Source organism: Protopterus annectens, chromosome 1.part0, assembly GCF_019279795.1.
Source record: "Protopterus annectens isolate FY-2018-M chromosome 1.part0, PAN1.0, whole genome shotgun sequence".
Taxonomy (NCBI): domain Eukaryota; kingdom Metazoa; phylum Chordata; order Ceratodontiformes; family Protopteridae; genus Protopterus; species Protopterus annectens.
This window is the reverse complement of record NC_056725.1, coordinates 507332246-507360079: the sequence shown is the minus strand read 5'-3', so window position 1 is coordinate 507360079 and position 27834 is coordinate 507332246. Positions and strand designations below refer to the sequence as shown.

Below are 27834 nucleotides of genomic sequence, written 5' to 3'. Positions count from 1 at the left end.
GTTGTGGCTGAGCAGACAAGAGTGGAGTCGTCAGCATATTGTGTGATTGTTGCACATTTGGCTGCCTTGTACTTGTCATTTATGAATATAATAAATAGGAGGGGTCCTAGTTTTGCCTTCTGTGGGACTCCAGTTTGTACTGACTGGTGAGTGAAATAGGAATCCTGCCATTTGACAGACTGTGTACACTTGTTGAGGCAATTAGAAAACCATTCAATGGCAGTGATGTCTAGTCTTAGTTTTGAGAGCTTGTTGAGGAGAAGCGGGTGAGATATGGTATCAAATGCCTTGAGAGGTCCAGAATAGGGTGAAAACTGGGATATCTATATTTCTGTTTTGGCTGACTCTGTCTAGAAAGTATAATAGGGTAGTTTCAGAACTGTGATGGGGCTAGAAGCAATGTTGAGAGGAGGAAGTAAGTGTCCTTCTAGTGGAAAATTTAGGGTTTTAATAATGGCTAAATCTTTTTAGTACTTTAGAGAATGGAGAGGTCATTGCAATAGGTCAATAGTTTGAATGTTCAGTGAAGCTGCCTCCATTATGGATCATTATAATGTAAAGTTTTCCATATTTTTGAAATATGATTCTTGTAAAGATCTATTGATTGATTGATACAGGGACTGGGTAGCTGATTCCATCTGCTCCTAATTTAAGATATTCTGCATTAACATTTTTCATCAATGACTGCTAGGTTAATGGCCCCGAAGGGGCATTTTAAGCCTAGCCAGTAACCTAAAGTCAGAATCAAATCAGTACCTTGTGCTTATGAGCCAAATACCTTAGCCATTATGCCAAACCCACCCTTGCCTGCTGCTAATGTAGTGAATTTTAGTTTGTGGAAGTCTTTATTGTAGTAATTGTTCAAATGAGAAACTATTTGTCCAATTAGTACTATAGTTTGAAGTGAGAGGAGGATATCTACATTCTTCTGTCTGACGTGAGGAGTAGTAGCTATAAAGTTTTCAGTTAACCTGTAAGCTGTGGTGGCATTAGTTTCAGTGGGCAGAGGGTTAGGGGTGGGCTTGGTACTTAGCTTTAAAAGACTGTTTATTGAGGACCAGAACAGTATGGGATTAATAGGGTATGTTGTCTGTGCTGTTGTGCAATAGTTCTTGTCTAAAAGATTATTTTTTTGGTAAGATTTCTCAGGTGGTGGTAATTTTGGTAATTGTTTTTTGTGCTATTTACTTCAAGCATTATCTCTAGCTTTCATTGATTGTTTTATTTTTCATGTTAGCCAGGGTGCAGTTATCACTTTGACTCGCTTATATTGGAGAAGTGCCCGTTTGTGTAAAATTTACAGAAAAGTGGTATTAAAGTATGGGACAACATTGTCTTCTAGGAGTATGTTTAGTGGGGTCCAGTTGCAATGTTTCAGGGTCTCTGTGAAAATGTCTTTGTTGATGTTGCAAGGTTTGTTATTGAGTTTCGGTACAGGACTTATGAGGTCTCTGGTAACATAATTGCATGGTGGTTGCTAAGTATATCAAGGAACATTACAGCCTATCTCATTTTTTCAGAGTTAATAGATAGTATGTAATTAAGGGTGCTGGCTTTGCCAGAGATTTTGTTATATCTTGTTAGACATTTAATTAATTGCGTTAGATCAAACAGATTGATGTTTAAGTCAGAGGTGCCAGTATCTTGACCAGACCCATCTATACTGAGGTCTGTGAGAAGAAGGGTTCCTGCTTTACATTGCTAATTATCCAGTTAAGTATATTTTCATTTGTATGCATACTGTTTCTATTTCTGAGGTATGTACGTATGGCTTTATGTGAGTTGAATTTATGATGAGTTACTGTTAGTTCTTCTGAGTCAAATTTTGGACACTCTTGAGCATCTGGTAAGGTATTGATCAAAGTACCTGCAAAGTAGCATTTGCATTTAGCAGAAGATGTTAAGTGAGTGGCAATCTGTGTGTTAAAGGTAGAGGTAGGGATTAAGATAGACCTTATTGTGACAGAAAGTGTGTTCCAAGTTTTGTGTACCTGAAGTATGAAGGCTAATGTACTGTGCTATAGTTGACAGGGGCCTGGGTTTGAGACGTGGCAGGGGAGATTATTTATAGCTGAATGGCCTAGTGGGCTAATACACTGTGCTATAGGTGTTACTTCTGCATTCAAGGTCTTTTAAGGACATCTTAAGTAATAATGCTGCACTGGAAGAAGATCCAAGATCTTTGCCCCCCCCCCCCCACACACACACACACATTAATAATGCATGCTAACCCTAACCCTAAGCATGCTCTGGCTATAAGCCTGACCTTGCACCATATTTTAGAAAAGCCCCTTCCTTAATACCACCACTATTCAGATAAATTAGTTTTGACTGTTGCAGGGTTATGACTTTGAGACTGCAAAAGGAAATTGTTTTCCTCCTGCAATCTTTTGTGGATTTAGTGTTTTGAGTGTTTAACAATTTGAATGTTCAAAATGTTTTTGTTGATTTTATGTGTTCCGATGTTTTGACATTTTGAACATTCATTTTGTAATCACCACAGCATTCACTTTAAAAATATTCATTTTTGTACAAATAAATGTGCTAGAATTTATTTTAAGAAGTTTGGATATTGTGTATCTCTTTTATGTAATGTCTCTTGTCAGTATTAGTATTGTAATTGAAGTCCTATGTAAATCTGACATTTTGAACTTTGTATTAGCCACTGTTTTTTTTTTTCCTCTTTTGGATTGTCTTGCATATGTAATTGGAGCTTTTCTCCTCAGGTCTCCACTGAAAATGGGCCTTTGACTCAGCTGGACAAAACCGGTTAACAAATGACAGTAAATATACCGTAAATAAATAAATAAATATATAAGATAAATTATATTTTGATATTTTATTCCAGAATGCTTGGTTGACTAAGTTTTTTTTTTTTTTTGCTTAGGCCTGTCATTTCCGAAACTTTTTTGGAGGGTTACACTTGGTTGGGGAGGGAGTTCACATTTTAGAAGTTGGCATACAATTCCCATAATCCTGGCTACATCACTGAATATATCAAAATTATTATCTTGAGTTTGTTAAAACTATGTGCAGACCCCTGTCATGACATCTGCTGCGAATTAGACTAAGGTCACCATTTAGTGCAGTCCTAATGCATTTCTAGAAGCGATTACTGACCGAGATGTTCATATAATCATTCCAAACCTTGGGGTATCCCTTTGTCAGTCTGCAGTGGTTGTGAGATGTGACTGTTGATTAACATGCTAAAAGACATTCTTATGAAGCAAATCTAATCTCACTGAATAGTTATTTCAGTTACCAAAAACACCAGGGAACCAGCGTAGAATTATTTTAATGACCCACCTCAAATATCGTGTTGGTTCACTGTCTCAGTAAATTGGAGTTTCTGTTTGGTACCTGTGTGCCTTGTTCTGGTGTTTGAGGTGGGTTATTTTAGTTAAACTATACAAGCATGGCTCACCTAAAAACCTGTTATGATCTATGGAGATGGATTCTTTACTTAAATCAACAAAGTGATGTCTGCTATCTGACCCGAGTCTTTTGGTCTGTAAATATTGCTTGTTGGTGAAACTGTAGCAGTGACACCACTGCATCCTTTTTTGAATTGATACTGTTACTTAGAAGTATGATGGTAGGTATGCAGATAGAATTTTGTTTTGTTGCTGTTGTGTTTACAGGATTTTGATGCGACTAAGAAAAAAGGAAAGGCAGGAATCCAATTGACCCTGCAGTTATATTATTTAATTATTTATTGTTTGCTCAGTTTTTCACTCCACATAGCTGACCATCATGGAATATCAGTGCCCCTCCTTTTCATTGGTCTACTGATCTATCCTAATCCCCTGAACTTGCTCCGATAAGGGTTAGGACCGACAAGGAGATCAGGCCATCCTGGCTCCCCATCATACTGTTGCCATGAGTATTTTCCCATAACCCCATTCCCTATGCATGCACATAAAACCCTGCACAAGATGTGCAATGAGCGGATAGCGCCAATGTGCACTTTACTTCCAAAAGAAGCTGATGTTGGAAAATCACCAAGCCCACATTTTCAGGAATCACTCTGGAAAAATGTCAGGTTTGACTGTACAGACCTTTGCTCACAATGTGAAGTCTTTTCTCTTTAAAATTGTACCCAGATTTGCCTTAGTTTTCCTTCCAAGAAGCAAGTGTCCCTTAATTTTATGGCTGCAGTCACCATCTACAGAGATCTTTGAGCCCATGAAAATAGAATGTGTTACTGCCTCCGCATCTCCCCCTTTTATTTGCAAATGCTTGGTAGAATTAGATGACATATTTTTTCTGTTGTTAAGCAGCAAGCTGTCCTCTGTGCGTTCTACTTTCATATTCATGAACAGGTCCTTCATCTTTTCTGCACTGTCAGCTATCAGAGTGGTATAATTTGCATACATGACGGTTGTGAATACTTTATCTCAGCAATTTTGATTCCAGCATCTGATTTGTCTAACCCATCATTTCACATGATATATTCATCATATAAATTAAATAATTAAGGTGACAGTATACAGCCTTGGTTTTGAAACAATCAGTTATTCCACATTTGTTGCTTTTTGTTGTTTCTTGTTCTGCATACAAATTCCTCAGAAGACAACTAAGGGGATCCGGTATCCCCAGGTTTAAAGTAACTTGCCATTCTGATCCAGACAGACAAAGGCTTTAAGCAGTCAGTAAATCAGATATTGGATATTTCTGGAACTCCCTTGATTTCTCTATTATCCAGTGGCTGTTGGCAGTTTGATTTCTGGTGCCTTTGTCCCTTCTATAAAAACAGTATGTACATATTGTTGGAGTCTAGCTTGTAGGATGTAGAGCATTACCTTAATAGTATGTGAAACAATTGCAACTGTCCAAAAAGCTGAACATTCTCTCTCTCTTGCTTTTGCCAGATAAGAGAATTGTACTCAGGATAAATTATGATGGGGGCAGTGGTGCTTATTGGTGAAGTGGAGAGTCCAAAGGGCAAAACAAAGAACTGGTAATTTAAGCCAGGCACAACAAATCTTAAATGCCAAAGAAATGTGATGGCAGGCATCCTTAAGCTCCAACTTTACCATGAAAGCTACATTTGGAGTTAGAGGTGGAAGAGGAATGCAAACATGTTGCCATCTTAAACTCCCTAGAGGATACAAAGATCTCCCTAGAGAACACAAAGATCTTCCAAGAGGGCCTGTTCCAAACAAATAGCTGTTACCAAAACCACAGACTAAAACTAAATGCCAAGAAGTGTATAATCACATCTTTTGGCAAGCATGACTCCTCTTGTAACTATCACTTTGATCACACACCCCCTGAAAAAACTGATCCCATAGTTGGGATGTGTGAACCTATGTCGACAAACTGTCCTTTGATCACCACATACCAACTGTTGTAAGGAAGTAATTTTCATTGCACAGCTTATATCTAAAGGTATTGTGTCCAGATCCAGGGATATAACTGTTCCACTACAGTCACTACTTATTAGGCTGATCTTTGGAGTATAATGCACCTTTGGTAGGTATCTGTCCAATGGAACAACGCTTTTGCATAAAAAAAATAAATAAATAAATATCAGGGTCCTAAACTGTAAAAACTATGCAGACAATCTCAATGCCTTGCCCCTCTACTCGGTATCATAAAATATATAGAGAGAGAACTTCTGCATATACAGCTTCAAACTGACCCAATTATGTCAGACCTATTACACATTAGTAAGTCTAATGGCATCAAATTCCCATTCAAGAGATCTGAATCTCTTTTGCAAAATAAGCAGAACATGCTGAAGGGATAAGATATGTAACACAGAGAATACCACTTCTATGCTTTATGTGGACTTAAAATGGTTCCAATGTACTTCTCTTACACTATTCAAATGTAACTTAGATGAATGGATTGGTAACCATAAATCCATTTCTGTTTTATCATCCCTGACCCTCATGAGAAGGAAAACATGTAAATATATCTGTGCTCAACTCAGTGTTATCTGAATGCAAAATATAAGGGCTGAAACTACTATGGGAATATAAGGCTAGGCTTAAGGTCATCATCATCATCATCATCATTATTATTATTACATTTGTTTACCGGGGTGGTCTGACTAGGTCTACATAACCAGTTTTCAGCAGAGGCCTGGGTAGAAAAGCTCCACATACAGTACAATACAAATACAGTATAATCCAATACAGTACAAATGAGATTAGAAATACTACACAAATAAGTTGGACGAACAAAGTATGTTACAATATATACTAGACATCTAGACAATTCTATAGCGTTAAAACGTTATAGACAATAATAGCCACTCTCACCACATATGTAGCCTATGAGTAGGTAGTGTCCAAAATAGTATGTAGATAGTGCAATCTATGACACTGACTGTTATAGTACATGAAAAGGTAGAATGTTGGTTTCAGTTACGGAAGTGATAGCCAGAAAGATAGTGAGAGAGTTAAGAATAGAGGCAATACAGACTGAGCAGTAGCAAGGGTATTCACAAAATGCCAAGTTCAGTAATTGCTTATTGGAGATTTCAGGGCATTCATATTTTCCACATTTGGATAATTATCTCATCTTTGCAGACTCTCTTTCCCAGCTGTCAAGCGTCACTGGGAACTGTTCAGGAACTTGTACTCAATCTGGGTTTTCTAATTCATTTGCAGAAGTCTTCTCTCATCCTATCTCATAGAATATTTTTCTCATGGGATGTTTGCTGGACTTGACCTTGGGAAGAGCCTTTTTTCCAGGCTAAGCAGAAATGTTTTAATAATTCTTTCTAAGTTTCTTCAGCCTAAACCAAGCATCTGCAGTGGAGTTACTCGGGATTATAAGGTACACGGTATTGATGATCTTGTTGCCTCACATCAGTCCAAATTCACTATCTGAACCCCTTGATGTTTTAGATTCCAGCTCTGGAATTTGTAAAGAGGAGAGTGAATAGTGTGTAGACAGTTTAGCTTACAATCCAAGTCTTCTATTCTCCCTTCTGGCACCCCTCCAGTCATTTACCACACACTATTCAGGTCAAGGAGCTGTTTTAAAAGTGGTGAAAGTGCAAGCTCTGTGGGATCCTGCAGATGGACAGAGAAGCACATAGATGCTTCAGGGCCTTCAAGCACTGATAACAGTCAACATCTTTCTGACATCTAAGTCCCCCAGGATCTTTGCAGGTGTACACATACAACCCCATAAGCGGGTGCCAGATCCTGACCTCTTTGCAGACTGAATATGATAGTCTGGGTGGTAATAATTAATAACCAATTTCAGTCAGACTTATCAGGCTTCATATATTCTCTCCGAGAAAAGCCTTATTGTAGAAATATGCTTGAGGTAGATGCATGGTCATCTTATGTACCTTTTACAGAGCCCTACAAATTAGATTCTTTCTCATGGTCCTGGGCAGGCTTTCCTGGGACTACTCTCTAGGGGTTATGGACTCTGACCTTTCTTCAACCTCCCATTCTTTCTAAGCTTTGGTATTCTACCCATATAGCTTTAGGCTACTGCAGCAGTAATCTAATGTTTAACATAGTATGGTTGTTAATGGAAACTTACCATAAAATTGTATGCTCGAGTAGGCCGCTATTACAGTTGGAACATCCTCATTCCATTCGCTTTTTTATTTGTTATGCCAAGGTGCAGATACTTTCTTGTAATCCTAGCACATACTTGGCTGGCAGGTCTCTAGCCTCCCTTACTTTGAGGTAAGAAAGCTCTGAATGTTGGGCACCCTAACCACTGACGTTTATACTGCTCTCCTCAAGCTATTCAGCGATTATGGCGTCTGGAAGGTGCCTTTCAGTTTTGGAAGCTGGCCAATTCTCCTATCCTTGGCAGGATACAACACACACAACTTAGGCTACTGCAGCAGTGATTTATTTGAACATCTACTGTTACGGTAAATTTACTTACTTGATTGTGCTTTTTCTGTACCTCCAGTAGTTCCAGTCTCCCAAAGAATGTAGTACAGTCTGAACTGTAGCTTATGCTTTCTTTTGAAAGATATCTTTGTGTAAGTGATACTGTTGTGCAGCGTACCTGAAATATCAAAGGAACTAAATATAGTCTGACAAGAAATTTTATATTCTCCCTTTTTTGGGAAGTTGAGCATAATACCAGTGTTTCAGCTCAAACTGCAGCAGTTATGAGGTTATACTTGAAAATTGATAGAGTTGCAAATTGAAGCACTACATGATTTTTTTTAAATAAAGGTGCTATATTTCAGATACAATTCTGTGCCTTGTGTGTGGAGTCTGCATGTCCTCCCTGCGGTCATGTGGGTTTCCTCCAGATGTTCCGGTTTCTTCCCATATTAAAAAGATGTGCAGTAGGTGGATTGGACACTGTAAATTGGCTGTAGGTGAGTGTGTGTGAGTGAATGGTGTGAATGAACTACCGCAGCAGGACTAGCCACCTGGTGGTGTAAACCTTGGCTTGAGATGATTGTCACTGCAGAAGTGATATCCCGACCCCATATGCAAAATGGGAAATGGGGTTGAGGATGGCTGAATGGCTGGATTTCAGATACAGTTTATGCAGACAGAAGTGTTTGTTTCCAAAATTTTTGTTTATTTATTTATTTTTTTAAGATGATATGGGGCAGCTCATTGGTGCATTGTTCCCCTCACAGCATTTGCTCTTGGCTAGGGTCCCTTCTGTGCAGCCTGTATGTCACACCAATATCTGTGGATTTTTGTTGGGTGCTCCAGTTTCTTCTCATATTACAGCTACACCTACAACAATTGGAAAGGCCACAGAAATACCTCACTAAGAGGATTACTGGCTTCAAACAGATGCCATACTCAGACCGTCTTAAAAAACTTCAGCTCTACGACGTCGCATATCGCCTACTCAGAGGTGATGTGTGCCTAACATACAAAGCTATGTCAAACCTAGAGCTGTTGGACATGCTACTCTTACAGAAATCCCAATCTCTCTGAACCACATGCTCCAGGGACCTAAACCTTGTCACCACAATAAACAGAACATGCTGGAGGGATAGATTCCTGTCCCAGAGACTTCCCATACTCTGGAACAAACTACCCATTCATGTCAAGCAAAGCTCCTCATTGGCCCTCTTTTTAGAAAAATCTTGACGACTGGATGGGAAATAGAAAATTCACCCCGCAGATCACTTCTGCAGCACTGCTTGACAGGGGCACAGGAAAATAATTTTCTTGAGTGGCGAAAGCCAGGGAACCTTTTTGGGTAGGCCTATATAGACCCTAGGGCCGATAGCCTAGTACCTATCTATGAACCTATTAATTACTTGGTGACTATTTTTTAACTTAATTTCTGGAATCTCTCCCCATGGGAGAATTGGCCTAGTGTCTCTTACATAAGTTCTAGAAGCAGAGAGACAGCCTTTGCTTCATGCCGTATCAGCAGTATGGTACTTCATACATTGTAACACCTCACTACTGCCACTACAAATATAACACCAGTTAGGAGGAGTCTGTATATCCATATAGAACTGTATAGACCAGAACTGCTGTGAGTGTTGCTTTAATGACATCTAAAACAGACCAAATAATTTTAGATCATAGTTAGATAGATGAACTAACAGTAGAATTCATTAAAAAAATCATTCAAGACCTTGACAATTATCCCCCTGCTGATGGAGAAGGAGTATGTGTAGCAATGCTGCTGAGTCTGATGTCCGGATTCTTTTTCAGATCTTTGGATTGGAGGCAGGTAGAACACTTCCTGTGGTTTCTCAGCAAGTTCAAATGCAGATGGCTGCTTCTTCAGCAGTGAGTGAATCCATAACCCTAAAACAAAGTAAAATAAAACAGACAGATGGTCATTGAAAACGTCCACAGTGAGTCAGTCGAAAGCAGCCTTTTGAGTCTTATATCTGTCATGCTTTTGTCCTAACATCATTCCTGTCATTTGGAAGTAAAACTGAGACTGTATGTACTATACTGAAGATGGGAGTTTACATCATCTTGACAGTGAGCACTGTATATAAATTATGAGACAATTGCTTGTCATAAATTACCAAACACAAGTATGCATTCAGATATAAGAACCATATAGTAACTACTGTAATTCTCTAGACAAATAATTTTATTTTTTATATTAGCTAACATAACCTAAAAATTAATGAATTAACATACATACTAAAATGTAGACAGCAGTCTGCGGCCTTGTTGTCAAATAATTTGCAGAATGGCATTCTTTATTTACAATTCTTGGAAAGTTTCACTTTTCCCTGAGAAGTGATGATCCCATGGTTAGATGCCTAAATTTGGGCTGAATTCCCTCCCTGAATGAAGTGTGAGGGATTTATCCTTACCCATGTAAAACAGCTGAGTTTCTGAATGGATATTTTTTCATGAAATGCTGTGTTGGTCACCTTCATTGAAGGAAACTACTTTCAGTGAATTAGTTGCATGTTGAAATAAATGAGAAATACAAATACTCATAAACAAATACTAGATGCAGAAGCTGAGTTATAAATTTGTTCATCACAGAGGTCAGAATTCATAGAAAATATTGCTGCAGCACAAATCACCTTGCACTTCTCGCACTGTTGAACTGATTTGTGCTGCAGTGTTAAAGGACCACTTCACAGTCATCCAGTTACCCTACACGGCAACATCTGATTACACAGGAATTTACATAACTATGAATCTCTCCACTATGTAGCTGGTAAAACCATGCATTGGAGTGCCTACCACATTCGCTGTAGTGCAGGTACAAAGACAAGAACACACATGCACTGACCTACATACAGCCACACACACAGACACACACACACACACACACACACACACACACACACACACACACACACACACACTGAAGTACATTATAGCCATTCATAAACAGACACTCGTGGACCCACTAGCATGCATACACACAAAATTCCTCTTAACTGTCTAGAATTTTGCAGAATGTCCGGATTTTTACCTCATATTTTTTGGTCTGTTCCTCATAAAAGTTATGTTTTTTGGCAAATCATTGAAGACTGAACTCAGTAAATAATGACAAGATGTTTGAGTTTCAGATTGCATGTCCTTCAGAAAATGCATGGTAATGCAAAATCTGTTATTCTATCAAAAATCATGATTCTTGCACTAAGAGGTTGAGACATATTCACACACACACACACACACACACACACACACACACACACACACACACACACACACACACACACACACACACACACACACACACACACACACACACCTTGCTCTGAGACCAGCTCCGGCTTACCTTTAAGTAGTGATGGGCCCCAAAATGTACAGGTCAGTAGGTAACTAGTTGATGGGCATGAAATAGAGGGCAATGTTTTGGGCAATTTAACTGATGAGTGAGTAACTCATAACTAATAAGAACTGCTGAGTGTGATGCTAGGTCCAGCCCTGTCTACCATTCTTAGATATCATGTTTAAGGTGGAAAGCAAACTTTACTGCTAATGTGATTGTGTGTAGGTTACAGATAGAATGAGTCATTTTGGATGTAGGAGTTTCAGATTGTGGCAGCTGTGTTAAACCTGCCTGCTTTGGATCATTTTTGATTTTTACAGTGCATAGGACTGTTTAAAGGGAAACCCTAACCCTTTCAAAGTTTTTTTCTACTTCTTACCACAACCCCATTTACCCCTCTGCTGTCCTTCCTGGTTATCATGTCTGCACAGCCAGAGAATTCCCATTTCTTTCTTTCTAGGTTGCCCTGACATAACCCTTGCACTCCCATTTCTGAAGGATTTACCCTTGCAGTGATCATTAGCATTCATGAGTGAGGGGTTCCATACTGAGATATGAGATATGGTACCAAGAGCATTCATTTGTGTGGTTCTACATCATGAGTCCCTAACTACCTTTATCACTCACCCCACTGCTGTCATAATTGCACATTAGGCTCAGGAGGCATTCATGGATAGCATCTGAAGAAATACCTGCCATGGACCATAGAGAAGCTGTGCCTCCTTGACTATCCTGAGTGCCCAGTCCAGGAATTTCTCTGAGCCCCAACCACCATCAGAGCTCAGTCAGAGATCTACCCAGCATGCCACATCTCAGAATACAAATGTCCATGCTCCCGGCTTACTCTTCCAGATGCCCAAGCTGCTACTCAAGTTCATGCTGCCTGGGCCCTAATTAGGTCTTTATTCCTTTACTCCATCAGGCTAGCTTCTTAAAGTTTTTTTAAAGAATAACTTCTGCGGTGGTGCAGCATTAACGTTGTTGCCTCACAACAAGAGGTTCTCCCATTCGATTCCCGGCTGGAGTGCGGGGAGTGCCTTCTGTGTGGAGTCTGCATGTCCTCCCCACGGTTGAGTGGGCATTCAAAACTCATGCGTAAATGGGTGTGCCTTTGTTGAAGGTCAAACATCGAGCTGGCACCTTAACGTTCGTGAAAATCTACTGCCAATCATTAGCGGACCGGAGTTCCGCTGTGGCAACCCCTTACCGGGAAAAGCCGAAAGACAACAACAACAACTTTTACTAAATGTATTTAGCCTGAGATGTTTAGATTACAGTGTTTCCATACAGGAATATTAAAGTTCTACATCATTCCACTTAATATGGCAAATGGGTGTTGGCAGAAATCAAACTGGTGCATTTCTCTTGTGCAGCCTTCTCTCAGGGAGTATGAAGTATGACACCAGAATCAGCTCTGAGGGTGTAGAATTACATGACCCTGTAATTTTCCATTAGCTGGAAAGCTGTCCCAACAAATGAAATTAATCCTAAGACGTTGTGCAGTCCCTTATGTATGAAAGTTATAACTGCCTTGAAATACAATTATACAAAGGTATTGTGGTGACACAAAGCATTGTATAAATTGTTCATATTCCAATAATATATACATACTATTGTGAGTGGGTATCATAGCCAGCATGAAATATATACTGTACCAATGAATGAGTTTCCCAAAGTTACTACAGAAAGTCACAAACCAGTTACAGTGTGGCTGCAAAAGTAACTTCTATATCGTAGTACTGCTATACACAGAACTCTTGTGTGCAAACTTTTCATTGACAGGTGCATTTTTGAACCGTTCCCCTTTTTCACTGCAGCACAGTATTATAACAGATGATGGTATGCCACCAGTAAGACCAAATGAACATTTTATATAGATTTCATGCTATTAGGACATACATTGCAGTAGCTGTGGAACATACTCCAGTATTACCTGTGACCATTAACGCCAGGACTGTGGTACAACACTAGCTGTTACTGTGCCTCCAGCAAGGCCTACTCAGAACCTTATGCAGTTCCCTTATTTCTGTAGTGTGAGATAGTGGAACATGGATCAGTGTAGTCCATCACATGACCCTATGAGTACAATAACATGGCTAGCACTAAAAACTGTCACATAATAGTACCGTACTTAGGGAGATTTCTGGATATATAAGACATAAGCTTTAAAGTATACCACGATTCTGATAGTTGAATGATGATGACATTATTAGTAATGTCTTTCGGCTTTTCCCGGTTAGGGGTTGCCACAGTGGAACTCCGGTCTGCTAATGATTGGCTGTGGATTTTTTACGGTACCGAGTTGCCAGCCCTACGCCCAACCTTAGAAGAAGGCACACCCATTCATGCACGCACCTACCTGCATGTCTTTTAACGTCACTTGACCATGGGGAGGACATGCAGACTCCACATAGAAGGCGCTCCAGCCGAGAATTGAACAGGAGAACCTCTTGCTGTGAGGCGACAATGCTAACCGCTGCACCACTGCAGCATGATGACATTATTAGCTTTGGTAAATATCAAAACCAAGTGGTTCTGCAAACCTCATTGATTTGTCTTCACAGAGGTAAGGCTATGAGGTGTATTAATATATGCATTAAATGTGTTTCTGAGCAAATGAAGTAGCTTATGTTAGAAAACTGTATATTTGTAGAGTATTTTGTTGTAAACTAGGGCCTACATCATGGTTGGTCATTTAATGATTTTACAGTTTTATTTCAATTCATTATATATTATAAATGTGAGGTGATAAATACATCTTTCAGAAAACTGACCTGTAATGGAATTTTACACACACACACACACACACACACACACACACACACACACACACACACACACACACACACACATACACACACGCACACACTATATAGCCTGCTTGCTTCTTAGAAATAGAAGTTTTTGCTCACAGCTGAAATTCTTTCAGACAGCCATTATTTGCTCAGTTTTTTACTGACTGGTTTAAATATTAGTCTTTTGTTGCATGTTTCTGCTATCAAAATGTAAGCATCAGTAAGGTAAGTATTAGCAATAGGATTCTAGTTTTAACGGATTATGGTACTTGCCAGTTTCTGTTCTTTTTGTGGAATTAATGTCAAGTTGATGTATCAGTTTATACATTTGGAGATAAAATCTGCTAACAGTGACTCAGTTCTGATAAGATGCACACATAGTCATTAATATGTAAACAGAACGGAATACAGTTTTGTGTGTGTGTGTGTGTGTGTGTGTGTGTGTGTGTGTGTGTGTGTGTGAGTTTGTGCGAGTGTGCATGTTTGTGTCTGTGTGAAGGCAAAGCTATGTCTGAAGGTGAGGGTTAATTTATATGTCTGTGTGTATTGCTGGGACATGTACCCCATGAGGAAGGATTGACCAAGAAAGTGGTTTCTGAGGCATGAATCATTTCATAGTAGATTGCAGATAAGTGGTTCTGAAAGCTAATCTTTATTTCGATTGTGCATGTCTTTAGCTTTAGAGGTCTAGTGGCAAAATTTACAATTGAAAGGAACTTTGTAAATTAACAATTATTGTAAAAGTCACATAGCATGCAACATTTCTTTTTTCACCCATAATGTGGTGCTGGTGGTCGTGGGTACGGGGACCGTGCACATGACTACAGGGATTAGTGATCTAAACTTTTTTATTGTTAATGGATTAGTGACAATGTATTTTTATGTACCGTTCAGGATTTTATTTGTTCATAGGTTCATAGGTGTGTACTAGGCGAATGACCATTAGGGCTTTTTTAAGCCTAGCCATTTATGAATGTGGTGGAGTTGGTTCATCTTTTACTGAGCAAAACTTTTAATATGGAATGTTATTTTTTTTAGTGCAGTGTATCATTAAAAATGGATTATAGTTTTATTCTGAATGTCAGGTTAGGCTGACTTTTCCCTTGGCAGACTGAAAACTTTTTATGCCAAAAAATGATTAACCTTGGTGTCATTATGTATGATACCAGTGTGTCTTGTTTTTCCTATAATAATTGGCATGCACTGGTTTTTGTAGGATAATTTTAAATTAATGCATTTAGAAAGCTGAGCACACAAAACATTCATAACACATTGTATTAATTCTAGGTATTGTGGTGCAGGTGTAGTGAAGTGTGATGAACAATAGAAAAAAATGTGGGCTTATAGAAATCTAAGTGAATGAAATGCTAAGGAGATTTATTTAAAAATAGCCTCTTAAATTGTTTTCAAGATGATGTTTTGTTCACAGGATGCTGCCCCCCTTTCTGCTGTCCCCCTTTCTTCCCAAAGTTTCTATCTACTGTTAAAGAACGAGGTGTGAAGACATACATGGTTGGGGAGGATCCAAGGCAAAATATACAAATCTCACCTAGGGTTACCACCTGTCCCACTTTGCGAGGAACAGTCCCTCTTTGGGCAGTTGTGTCCTGCAAAAAAATTGTAAAAATGGCCGATGTCCTGAGATTTTAGGGCAAAATTATTTCCTATATTTTATGCAATAGTTGCATAAAACAGTTATTCTGTATTGAAACATCTAAATGTTATCAGACATAGAATACGCAACTAAAATTCTACAAGAATAAGCTTTTATTTAGGCAAAAAAGTGAAGTTCTGTCCTTTGTATTGGCTGTGGGTATATTTTGGCCTGCAAAATCTGATGTTTATTCCACAATTGTCCCACTTTGGGCATTTGAAAAGGTGGCAACCCTAATCTCACCTAGACCGTGTGTTTTTGACAGAAGGTAAGTTTTAGCTGCAAGAGTATTTCCAGCACTTGAGATGATTATCCATCAGAAGGGGTTATAGAGATCATGATGCTCGACACGTTTATTTATAGTTTACAATGCAGTTGGGGATTATCCAGTTTGGAGTAGTTCTGTATTGTGCTGATAGAAAATGTGAATATTGACAAGGGAGAGAAAGCCCTTGTTTCCAGCTTGGAACTTGTTAATTTGTAGGGAGTATCAGAATCTTCCACTCTGTTAATTCTGTTGAAGTACTATAACATTGATTAAATTTAATTAATGTGATGGATGAACAGTCTGAGCTGGGCATGGAATTTACTGCTGTCTAGCGACTTGTGTAACCTGATTCATCTGTGGAACACTTAGAGAAAGAATATTCATTATTAATTTGATTCTTGGTTTGCTGATTAATTGTGTGCTAAGTAATATTAAAATTCCCTGAAAGGTAATAGTATTTTATTCCTGTGCGCTTTATCTCTGTATCAGTTTGGTCTGCAAAAAAATAAACTTTTCAAATATGTATTAAACCACTAAGGAATGCCTGCTAAGATACAGAAAGACTGAGAGAGGTGGAATTGCCCCTATTTAACAAATGTAATGCATGTCTGCATTGTAGTTGTAAAGCTGCTCTAGTGTGAATTAAATGAGCCTTAGGGCTGCCACAACCACTTTGTCTTTGCTCAGCTCTAATAACTTTTGGGAGCGGCCAGGATGCAAAATTGCTGAGTGTCTGCCAGATGATGGCTGTCATCCAGAAAACTTTAAGCTTTCCAACATCTAGTGTAAAGCCAGTAGAAATGGACAGATGTCCTTCTATATCACTGTTGCAGTATTCCTTAAAGAAGGGATGTTCCGTCCCGTGCAGCCCATCGCTCTGCCAGTATGGAAAAGCTTGAAAAGGATCTTGTTTGTGCTGTACGTCACATTTATGCTCCTCACACAGAATGTAAGTCATAAAAGGGACATACAGATGCAACTACCCAGAACTTCTTTTGCCGCCAGTTTGAATGCAGTTGTTTTGAACGTTTTGTTGCTGTTTTTAGAACACCAGACAAATGCCCCTTTAGGGTTATTTTTTCTTTTCTTTTTCTTTTTAAAACTTTACTTTCTCGGTCTTGTATTTTTTATCACTATCCAGAGTTCATGTTATCATACCACTTAACCCCTTAGAGCAAGAAATCTGGACAAAGTCATAAATAATAGGGGGGACAAAGGTCCCAAAATAGGGACACTTTTTAAATATTGCTATTAAAAACTTAGAAAGCTGCTAGAATAAATAGGTTTTGGATTAGCATGAATTTTTTTAGGCCGTGAAGTCTGAAACTCAAATGTCTGTCATTATTTTCTGACTTCAACCAGCAGTAATTTGCCAGAAAACCACAATTTTATAAGAAACAGACCAAAAATATGAGGCAAAAATCTGGACATTCTGAGAAAATCTGTTGTCCAAGAGGGGGAAATGTCAGTGTGGGAGGCAGATTCCCCATAAGGATCATCATGAACAGAGTCTTTTTTGTTTGGGGGCTTCCCACGACGATACCTCTTGTAGTATCTGTAAGGCATTTGTGCCTAAGACACTCCAAAGCCATTTGTCTTCCCTGGTCATTTTCTTGAAAAAACAGTGACTTAGTCAGTTAGCCCAGGGTACTAAGGTGGAATCCTTTAACCCCAAGATACTTCCTCGGCCAGATTCTTTAGATGTCCAGTCACTACTGGATGTCCCTGTAGAAGCAGGTAATAGCTATGTAGGTCATTCAGCATTTGTTGGATTCTTCTACTGCTACCCCTTGGGAGGCTGACATGTATCTGTCTTTTCACACGTCCTCTGAGGCTTTACAGGCATCTGCTCTGGACATCAAGGGGCAACCATGGTTGATTATCTCAGAGGGTTCTTGAGGGATTCTGCAGATATTGGTCAGGGAGGAAGTTCCAGGATCTCTTTGAATCTTGCCAAAGGTCAGAACCTCCAGTATTTGTTAGGGCTGATGTCCTTCTAAGGAAAGACAAAAACTGAAGCATGTTTCACCTTGTCCTATGGATTGTCATAAGGAATGGCAAGAGTTTACTCAGAGGTTGTTCTCTGCCTAAATGGCCCTAATGCCTCCTCAAGGGGTTTCAGTACCCCTTCTATCTTGGACCTCTACCCCTTCTAAATGGTTTAGGCAACCAGATTCCTCGTTTGAAGATTCCCTGTCTGGTGAGGGGTCTTTGTCTTATTCTTCACAGATGCCTTCACCTTTGGCTTACAGTTCTGATGCAGAAGAGTATGTTAACCCTGAGTTGCCTTTTGAGGAATTGTACTTTGGGGGCACAATTGCTAGGATGATGGAATTCTTTAAGTGGGATTCTGCTCAAGTGCTAGATATTTAGAGAAGATATTATGAGTTGCTTCAGGTGGATACTCCTAAACGACTGGCAATTCCTCCTGTGATGGCTGCCTTGTTAAATACTTTCATTGCTGCTTCCAAGTCCCCTGATTTTCAGCCTCCTGCTCCTAAGAAACCTGATAGGCTCTGTAAGGTTCCTGATGATTGTTTATTTTTATTTAAATGTCCTTCTGCTGATCCTGCTCTGGTATCAGTTTCTTCTGACAAACCAAACTTTTGCCCTCTTCCAAACTTTTGCCTTCTGATAAGGATAGTGGGGCAATGGAGATGACTGGCAAGAAACTTTATACTGGTTCTAGTTTGGCCTTTAGGGCTATTAATTACCAGACCCACATGACCAGGTATGCTCTGGTCTTCATTGCTCAGGATTGTCAAGTTATCTCTGCCCTCCCTGATTCTGATGGCAAATCCTCTGCCTTATCTTTGTCAGGTTCTGCTTCTCAAGTGACTCGCCAGTCTAAGTGTAGCTATAATGCTGCTGATGCCTCTTCTAGGGCCGTAGCTTTTGGGTCCATCATGAGGCTGTTATTCTTGGCTTCATCTCCAGTCTCTTCCTGAGGGCATTAAGGCCAAGTTATTGGATGCTCCTTTGGATAATACACATCTTTTTTGGGAGTGCTGCTGCTGACTTGTTTAAGTCTCTTCAAGAGAAAGGCAAAATCTTGCAAGACTTTAAACATATTGTTGTCTCTTCCATCCTTAAGTTTCAGGGGAAATTATCCTTCTAGATCTGCTTTTGGTCTCAGACAACCCTGCCAGGCCTCTAAGGGTAGGAAGGGTGGGAGGTGGGACCCTCTGCTAAGAACTCTCAGATTTCTGTGGCCCCAAACCCTCCCTTATCTGATAAGCCTGCTTTTCTTTGACAAGTCTCCCCCCTGACTTTAGACCAGAGCCCTTTGTTCCCTCGGCTCTCTCTTTGTCTTCCAAATTGGCATCTTATCACTTCAGAATTTTGGGTTCTTACCATCATCTGTCAGGGTTACTTCATGGCATGGAAATCTCTACCTCCTTTTTCTGGGATTCCTCAACTTCCTCTAGAGCAACTTCCTTATTTCCTGGAGTTTCTAGGGTCCCTGTTGAACCAAAGGACCATACGACCTGTCCCCCCCTTCACAAGTGGGATGGGGGTTTTATTCCAGGAGAGGCAGTTGGAGACCTATTTTGGATCTCTCTTGGCTCAACACCTTTCTTGAAATCCCTTCTGTTTTGGATGCTTACTCTTCAAACTTTGTTTCCTCTTTTATTACCCTAGGCTTTTCTGGTATTCCTGGATCTGAAAGATGCTTACCTTCATATACCTATTCACCGTCTGTACAGGAAGTTTTTACATTTCTCTGTGTCTTCCTCTCATTTTCTTTTCTCTGCTTTGCCCTTTGGCCTCTCTACTGCCCCAAGGCTATTCACAGAATGCATAGCTCATCTGATTGCCTTCTGCAGACTCCAAGGCATTCAGATTTTTCCTTATCTGGATGACCTGTTGCTTCAGGCACCTTCTCCCAGTCAATTGTTGCAGGATCTGCAGTTCACCATCTTTCTTCTTCAAAGTCTGGGGTTTACTATCAACTTCCAAAAGTCCGTCCTGACTCCCTCTCAGGATCATGTGCATCTGGGTTGCAGGATTCAGATGTTGCCAGTGATGGCTTCTCTTCTACCTCTAAAGATATTGTCATTGACAGCCTTCTTTCAGTGTCTTCTTCCCCTGACTGCCATGCCAGCCAGGGAGTTTCTTCAGGCCCTGGGATTCATGACCTCTTCTATTCCAGTGCTTCCTCTTGCCAGACTGCATATGCAAAAGCTTCAATGATACCTCAAGTCAGTTTGGCTGCAGCATCATCTTCCTCTAACTTTCAGTGTGCCTCTCATTCCCTGTCTCAAGAACGAGTTCAAGTGGTGGATTCAACAGTTCGCAATCAGCCCAGGCCGTCCCTTTCAGCCTCCAGACCATTCTCAAGAGCTACTCGCCGATTCCTCAGACACGAGGTCTGGGGCATCTCTTGGTCACCTAAAAGTTCAGGGTCTTTGTCATCCCCATCAGAAATCAGACCATATCAACATCAAAGAGATGAGGGCTCTGATTTTGGCCATTCAGGCTTTTCACCCCTTGTTTTGTCCAGGCCCCTTTAAAGTGTACACAGACAACACTACAATGATGTGGTATGTCAACAAGCAGGGCATGAAATCTTACATCCTGTGCAGGATGGTGCTTCAGGCTTGGGAAATGGCTGTCACTTATCAATTAACTCATCAGGCAGTATCCATTCATTCAGAGCACAATCTTGTGGCAGACTCTCTGAGTAGGTCCAAAGCACAGGCTCACAAATGGATGCTTCACAGAGATGTGTTTCTGGACATTGTCCATCGGTGAGGTATTCCTCAAGTAGATCTTTTTGCCTCCCTCTGAAAAGGCAGCTTCCTGTCTTCTGTTCCAGGCTGCCATGCCATCTGGCCTGGTAAATAGATGCCCCCTCCTTTCCCTTGAAGGGGAGGTTTCTTTATGCTTTCCCTCCTTTTTTCTCAACTTCCAAGAGTCCTGCAGAAGATGCAGCTGGACTCTCCAAAAATCTTGCTAGTAACTCCCTTTTGACCAAGACAGCATTGGTTCCCCCTCTTAATGCATCTGGCCAGGGGCAATCATCACAAGTTACCTCACCAGCTGGATCTTCTCACACAGGACAAGGGATCTGTCATCCATCCCCACTTGTCCACTCTGCAACTGACATTGTGGATGACAGAGTTTTGATCTCTTTCAGGCAGCTGTTTTCTGAGGATGTGCTCAGGATTTTACAGGAGGCAAGGAAACCCTCAACCAGAAAATCTTATATGTCCAAATGGAAAATTATTTGGTCTGGTATCATGCTTGTAATCAGGACCCTTTTTCAGTAGGGTCCCTATTGCCCTCTTTTATTTGTGTAAGTTGCTTCAGTCTGGCTTGGCCTATTCTTCTGTGAATGCCCATTTGTCAGCCATTTCTGCTTGTCTGCCCTTGACTCCTCCTTTGATTTATTGTATTGAGGTCAAACAATTTCTTAAAGATGTCCTGCATATTAGGCCTCCAAGGAAACCTATTCCTCCTTCTTGGGACCTTAATTTTGTTTTGGAAAAATTGACTCAGGCTTCTTTTGAGCCTGTACATTCTGCTTCTTTGCAATATTGTATCTGGAAGACTGGCTTGCTGATGGCTCTTATTGTAAGATTTTACACAACCGTACTGTCTTTAGTTAGAAAAGATATCAACTGAGCTATCTTCATGCAGCAGTATAACAACTTCCTTTTACTTTTATGGCATTGTACCCAATATGTCTATTGATAATAATCATTACTGGGTGTGACAGTGCGGGGGGCAGATTTTAGGAATTTTGTGGAAACGTCCTCCCTAGTTGGAATGTTAATGGGCTTCAGTTTCTGCAGAAACTTCAGCTCTTGATGTCTACTGACTAATCTAGGAAGGTTTGTATGGTTAGCTTAGCAGCACTTGCTACAACTATTTAGGAATGAGTGGGTTAGACTGGAGAGAAAGCTGCAATTCTGATGCATTATCCCATCCCATCTCTAGATAGACCATCCTCATTTCCATTAGCAGTAGCAGAAGTATTTGTACACCTATGTTGGATAGTCATGTTATACTATTGCAAGGCTAAACTCCATCTAAGAAGTTTTCCATTCCGCCCACTTGTTCTATGTTGACATCTAGAGGGTTGTAATCTGTAATCACAGTATACTTTCTGACATACAGGTACATTTATAACTTTTACAAAGTCTAGCCTATGCCCAGAGACTCCTTATCTAGGGCTGTGCACAATTCATCCTTAGGCTGAAGTCTGCAACTTAAGTACACAACAGGAAACCTCACCGCATATTTAGAAATGCCTGTTGTATAATGAATTATTGACTACAGTCATGACTGGCTAATAAAGGTGGTCCACTCAGAGCCTCCTTGAGCATTTGAAATGCCTGCTAGTAAGGTCTGTAAAGGAGAAACTTTTATATTATAGTGGGGAATAAGCTTCCTATAGTAACTAGCAGTACCTAAGAATGCCCCCACCTGTATATTGTTTATTTATTTATTTATTTTTACATTTATTTACCGGGAAAGTCTGACTGGGCAAACGTAGCCCATTTTCAGCTGAGGCTTGGGGAGAAAAGCTCCATTACAAGTACATCAAGACTATTTACAGCAGTAGTTAATGTGTAATGATAGAGTAAACAGCAATGTGCAGTAATAATGAAAGTTGAATGGTGGGACATATTATACAGATCAACATATCATTGTGAAAAAAGTCAATACTATGTACAAAGATATGAGGTCATCACAGTAATTTTTACAAAATATTACATTATTACAACCCTAGAATAACAGACTTGTTTCACTTAGTCTGTATCAGGAAGTTTAGAACAGAGTGGAGTAGTAACACCTGTGGCCATTTGTGAGAAAGGGGAAAATAGAGAGCAGTGAGTGGAAGCAGGGTGTGGGTAGGGGTGTATGGGTATAGAGTGACTACAGTGGATCTTTGTACTACAGGAGCATAGCCAGTTGTTTGTTAGGTGTTCCCTAAGAAGTAGCTGGACATTAGAAGCATTAGTGCTGCAACGGATGTGTTGGGGAATGGCATTTCGTTTTTAGATATCTGGTTGGAAAAGAGGGAATCCCCAGAGCTATTGTTAGCTTTAGTGACTTTTAGAAGGAGTTTGTCAGAAGATCTGAGTGTTCTAGAGTTAGTGTATTCCTGAATTAATTTATCAGGTTTATGAACTATGAGGTGGACAAGAGCTAGTTGGTTCAGGGGATATTAGATGCGGTAGTTCGATCCAGTTTCGTTCACAAAGGGCAGTACAGTGGTGAGATCTGTAGGGGTGACTTGTAGCAAATTTAGCTATTTTGTTGTAGCAAGACTCTAATGTGATTAAATAAGATTTTTGGAGGTTGGTGAAAATGGGTGAGGTGTAGAGAAGGGTGGGGAGGAAGTGGGACATGGCTATGGAGTGTCAGGTATTTTTTGTAAGGTGAAGTTTGGGTCTGTAAAGTGGACAAGCTTTTTGTGGATTTTTTTGATTGAGAGTGCAATATGTTTGTCAAATTTTAGGTGGTTACCTATAGTTACCCCAGGAAGTTTTGTGTGATCTACAGGTTCAATTTTAGTTTTGATGGAGGAGTAAATGGTGAAGTAGGGGTAGGTCATGTGATTTGGCATTGAAAAAAAAAAACATTAGTTTTGTTTTTTTGGGGGTGAGTATCAATTGATAGTCTGAGAGGTATTGCTCTATATCTGTAAAGGCATTTTGGGTTCTGTCTAGGAGTTCAGGTAGAGATGGAGCTGAGCAGATAAGGGTAGAGTCATCTGCATATTGTATAATGCTTACTAGTTGGGTGGTGGTTGAGAGTTTGTTGGAAAATATGGAGAAGTGTAGTGGGCCAAGGAGTGAGTCTTGTGGCACACCAACTGAGATGGGTATAAAGTTAGAGAGTTTGTTTTGCCATTGGACTGCTTGTTGTCAGTCTGTTAAGTAACACATCTATATCACTTCATAGAGTATGTAAATATTGAACTCTTACATCGTCGAAGAAGTTATTGTGGGGGTCTGCTCCCCCCACACCCCTCACTAAATATATATTCCTACTCCTAGACAGCACTACAGTGAGGAAAGGGGAAAAATCCCAATCTTCGCTGTACTGCAAAAAAATTCACAAACTTCGAATATGTGAATATTCAACGATGTAAGCATTCGATATTCACATACTGGATGAAGTGATAGGGACCTTAAGTAACTGTGTGAGCAGGATAGGGTTGGATGAGAGAAGTTTAGGGTGGCTAGTTTGTATGGTAATTTATGGTGTGATACAGTATTGAATGCCTTGGACATATTAAGAAAGATAGAGGATAGTGTCCCTTGTTTTTGAGGTCATTGATAGCGTTGGTGAAACTTATTAATGCAGTCGTGGTGCTATGCATGGGTCTGAAGCTGTGTTGGGTATTAGAGAGCAGGTTATTGCTTACTAGGTTTTCAAGGAGTTGTACATGTATACATTTTTCAAGAATTTTGGCCAGAGGTGAGAGAATTGCTATTGGTCAGTAATTTGAAAAGTCAGTAGAGGAGCTGCCTTTATGCAGAGGTATGATATGAGAGATTTTCCACAGCTTAGGGATATATTATTCTGATATGGACCTGTTGATAAGGAGAGAAATTGGATAGGCTAGGCATTCTGCTGCCAGTTTCAGAAATTCATTTAGGAGCTTGTCAGCAGCAAGGGATGTTGGTTTTAGTTTCAGTAGAAGAGTTATGTTATGGTATGGGTTTCTATAGGTTTGATAGAAGAGGAACTGGTGGTAGGTTCTGAGTCTGTTGTTATTAATGGGGATGTGTCAATGTAATTTTTGTGAGGGACAGAATTAATTTTATGAAGTGAGAGTTAAACTGTAATGCTATGCTTTCTTTGGTATTTGTGGAGGAGGGAGCTGGTGTAGTGATTTGACCAGGATTGAGGAGCTGATTTAAGGCTACCCAGAATTATTTTTGGGTGGTTAATGCCTGAATAGCCTCTACCTTGACAGATTCAGATTTAATCTTTCCACCACCCTCTGTATGATCCAGATAAGATTACACTGCCATACCCACCTGACATTTGTTAGCCTTGATAATCAGCCCTGCCCTTTGTTGTCTGCTCGGTGCCTCTGAGACATGTTTTACATGAACTAGACAAAACTGGCTGTAGAAGATAATGTCTTTTAGCTAACTAAGGAAGTAACCCCAGGCTCCTTCTAGGATATAATCTACATGCAGCACTAAAAGGGCTAATTTCTACTGCATTGCATGTTCATGGGGCTCTGCACTCAGTCCTACCTTATTTAATTTATTTTTTTTCTGCAATACCATTGAATAAGTCATTTTGGGTTTACATGAGGATAATTTCAAAATAGGTTTTGTCATATTTAGCTATAATGATGTTGTGGACTTCAATCAGGTGTACTTAAGTAAGATCAGTATGGCATATGATGTAGGCATTATGTTCAGTACTGGTAAGAGTAAGGTGCTGTACTTCGGCACACCTAAAATAAAGAAGGATATAGTCTTACAAAACTGGAATTTGAAAGAGGTTTCCCAGTACAAAGATCCCGGCGTAGTAATTTTGAATGATTTTACTTTCCATAAAAATTTGGATATTGTTGTTAACAACTAGTTCAGTTGGGTATGCTATTAAAGATATTGTCAAGTAGAAATATAGACATTATGGTCAACTTATATAAGACTTTCATTAGAACCAATCTGTAATACAGTAACTCTTTCTACATATACTCAAAAAGATTTCATTAGAATAGAGAGTACAAAGAAAATTCATGGTTTATTCAATACTAATTGCACTGACAGACTTAAAACATTGAATTGATTCTTTATGTACTATAGATATTATAACTGCAAAATGATTTTAGCCTGTAAGGTGTTTAGAAATGAAGAATTTATTTTTTTTTAATCTGGAGTTGCAAGATATGACTAAGTCCTCAAAGTGCAATGGCCTAAATTATAAACTTGACATTAATAGAATGAAACTAAGACAAAAGTTAATTGCACAATCTTTACCCATTTTATGGAATCATTTGCCTCAGTACTATTTTCATTTAATGTTGAACTTTAAAAGAAACTTACATTTGTGGGTTGGATCTGAGACTTTCAACCTTTCCTTCTCAGAGCCTGTGTTCCTCAAAGGCCTTTGGGCCAGAACACAGTTTTTAAACTTATGAACTTACTAGACTTTGGAAAGTTACTGAGATAACTCAAATGGGATCACAAATGCTGACCTCTCCCTGGATGTAGGTATTAATGGTATTTGCCAGTCACACTTGCTCATGTCAACAGTAGTTGGATACTTAGTTCCACCCACTGCTCTATGGCTTCATCCGCTTTGGGCATGTGGCAAGCATATGCCCCTGTGTGAATGTTTAGCTTCCTATAATAATACAGCATGTGATGCAGCCATCTTTCTTTGGCACCAGAACCACTGGTGAGGCTCAGGGACTGCTGGACATCCAGATTAACCTCAGTTCCAGCATGTCCTGCAGTTTTTCTGTCAGAGTCTTTCAGACCCCCCCCTGTAAGGGGCTTGTTTCATGGTCTGCTGGCGTCCTGTATCCACATGGAGCTCCACCAGGTAGGTGCAGCTGGGCTTACCAGTAAACATATAGTTAAATTCCCGTAATACTACCAGGATCTTCTGAACCTCACTAGGAGTTAATGGTTGGAACAGAGTTACCCCATCCATCGAGTTATCAGTCCCAGTCTCCCTCTAGAGATCTACCTCCAGATCCCTTCTGGTTTCTTTTGCAACTCAGTACAGATACTAAGACCCAGAGCCTCCATGTCACAGTAGGGCTTTATCATATCAACATGATAGAGTTTGTACTTCTGACTCTTGCCTAGCAAATCTACAATATAATTGACATTGCTCAACTTTTTTCCCTGTGGTAAAAGGGCTTCCCAGGCTGCCTACAGCTTGTTGTGTATAACAGGGAAGAACCATTCCTTGTAGCCCATGAGAGTATTCTCTGTCTCTGGCTGTCCTGTTATACTAGACTTTTTACTTATCTTCTGCCTTTGCCAAGTGCTCCAATGCCTTCTGTAGAGCTTCTTGTGTCTAGTACAGATGGTTAGAACATAGTGCACAACTGAGACTTTGTGGCAATCACATTTATCCTCCCACTCATTACAAATTCAATTTTGGGGTTCCCTTTCCCTGTGACCATACAGCAGTATGGAAAGAGACAATGCAGCAGGTATTTGTCTCATCCCTCTTGAACTAATCTACAAATGCTCTCAGCATGGTCTTTAGTGTAGACTTAAACCCCTCCACAAGATCACTTGTCTGGGGATGGTACAGAGAAGTCTTTAGATGCTGTATCTACAATGCTTCCACAAATGTGCTAACAGGTTTGTAATAAAGCTGGCATCTCTATCCATCAGTATTTTACTAGGGAAACCAATCCTGCTGAAAATGTCTAGTAAAGCATTTGTCACCTTCTCTGCTTCAATAGAAAACAGAGAAAGCACTTCTGGGTATCTAGTAGTGCATTCCACCACTACCAGAACATGCATTTTCCCATGGAACTTCAGGTGCTCAGAGATCCCACAGTATCCATAGCTACCATCTGAAGTGGTTTCTTAGTAACAGACAAAGTGATCAAACTTGCCTTTACTTTGTCTCTAGCCTTTCCCACCTTTTGGAACTACTCACAGGTCCTGCAGTACTTTATGACATCCCTTGCAATAAAATCCCACATAAGCTATCTCTTAGTATGCTTTATGCCTATATGGCCTACAAAGGGAATATCATGAGCTGTGGCCAGAAATGACATTTGGATTTGGTGATACCAACTGCAGTATTAATTTCCATCTAGCAGTCCTTCAGGGGTCGATTCCCTGTATAAAACTCCTTTATCTCAATATATGGGCTCACTCTGCCCTTGAGTAGCAGCAGCCTCCTTAGCCAGCTCCCTCAAGTTCTATAATGCAGGGTGTGAGAGATGAGCCTCATCTCCTCTAGTGACCTTCTTCAGTTCCCTTTCC

The 27834-nt window shown here is 39.9% G+C and overlaps 1 protein-coding gene across 2 annotated transcripts in view; it reads right to left on the bottom strand.

The window, feature by feature from the left end:
- LOC122793140 overlaps positions 1 to 27834 on the bottom strand; it is a 291237-nt gene that overhangs the window by 93078 nt on the left and 170325 nt on the right. For both annotated transcript variants that reach the window (XM_044060925.1, XM_044060914.1), the window contains exon 5: positions 9553 to 9728. In XM_044060925.1, the coding sequence (XP_043916860.1) occupies positions 9553 to 9728 (176 nt within the window). The remainder of the gene's footprint in view (positions 1 to 9552; positions 9729 to 27834) is intronic.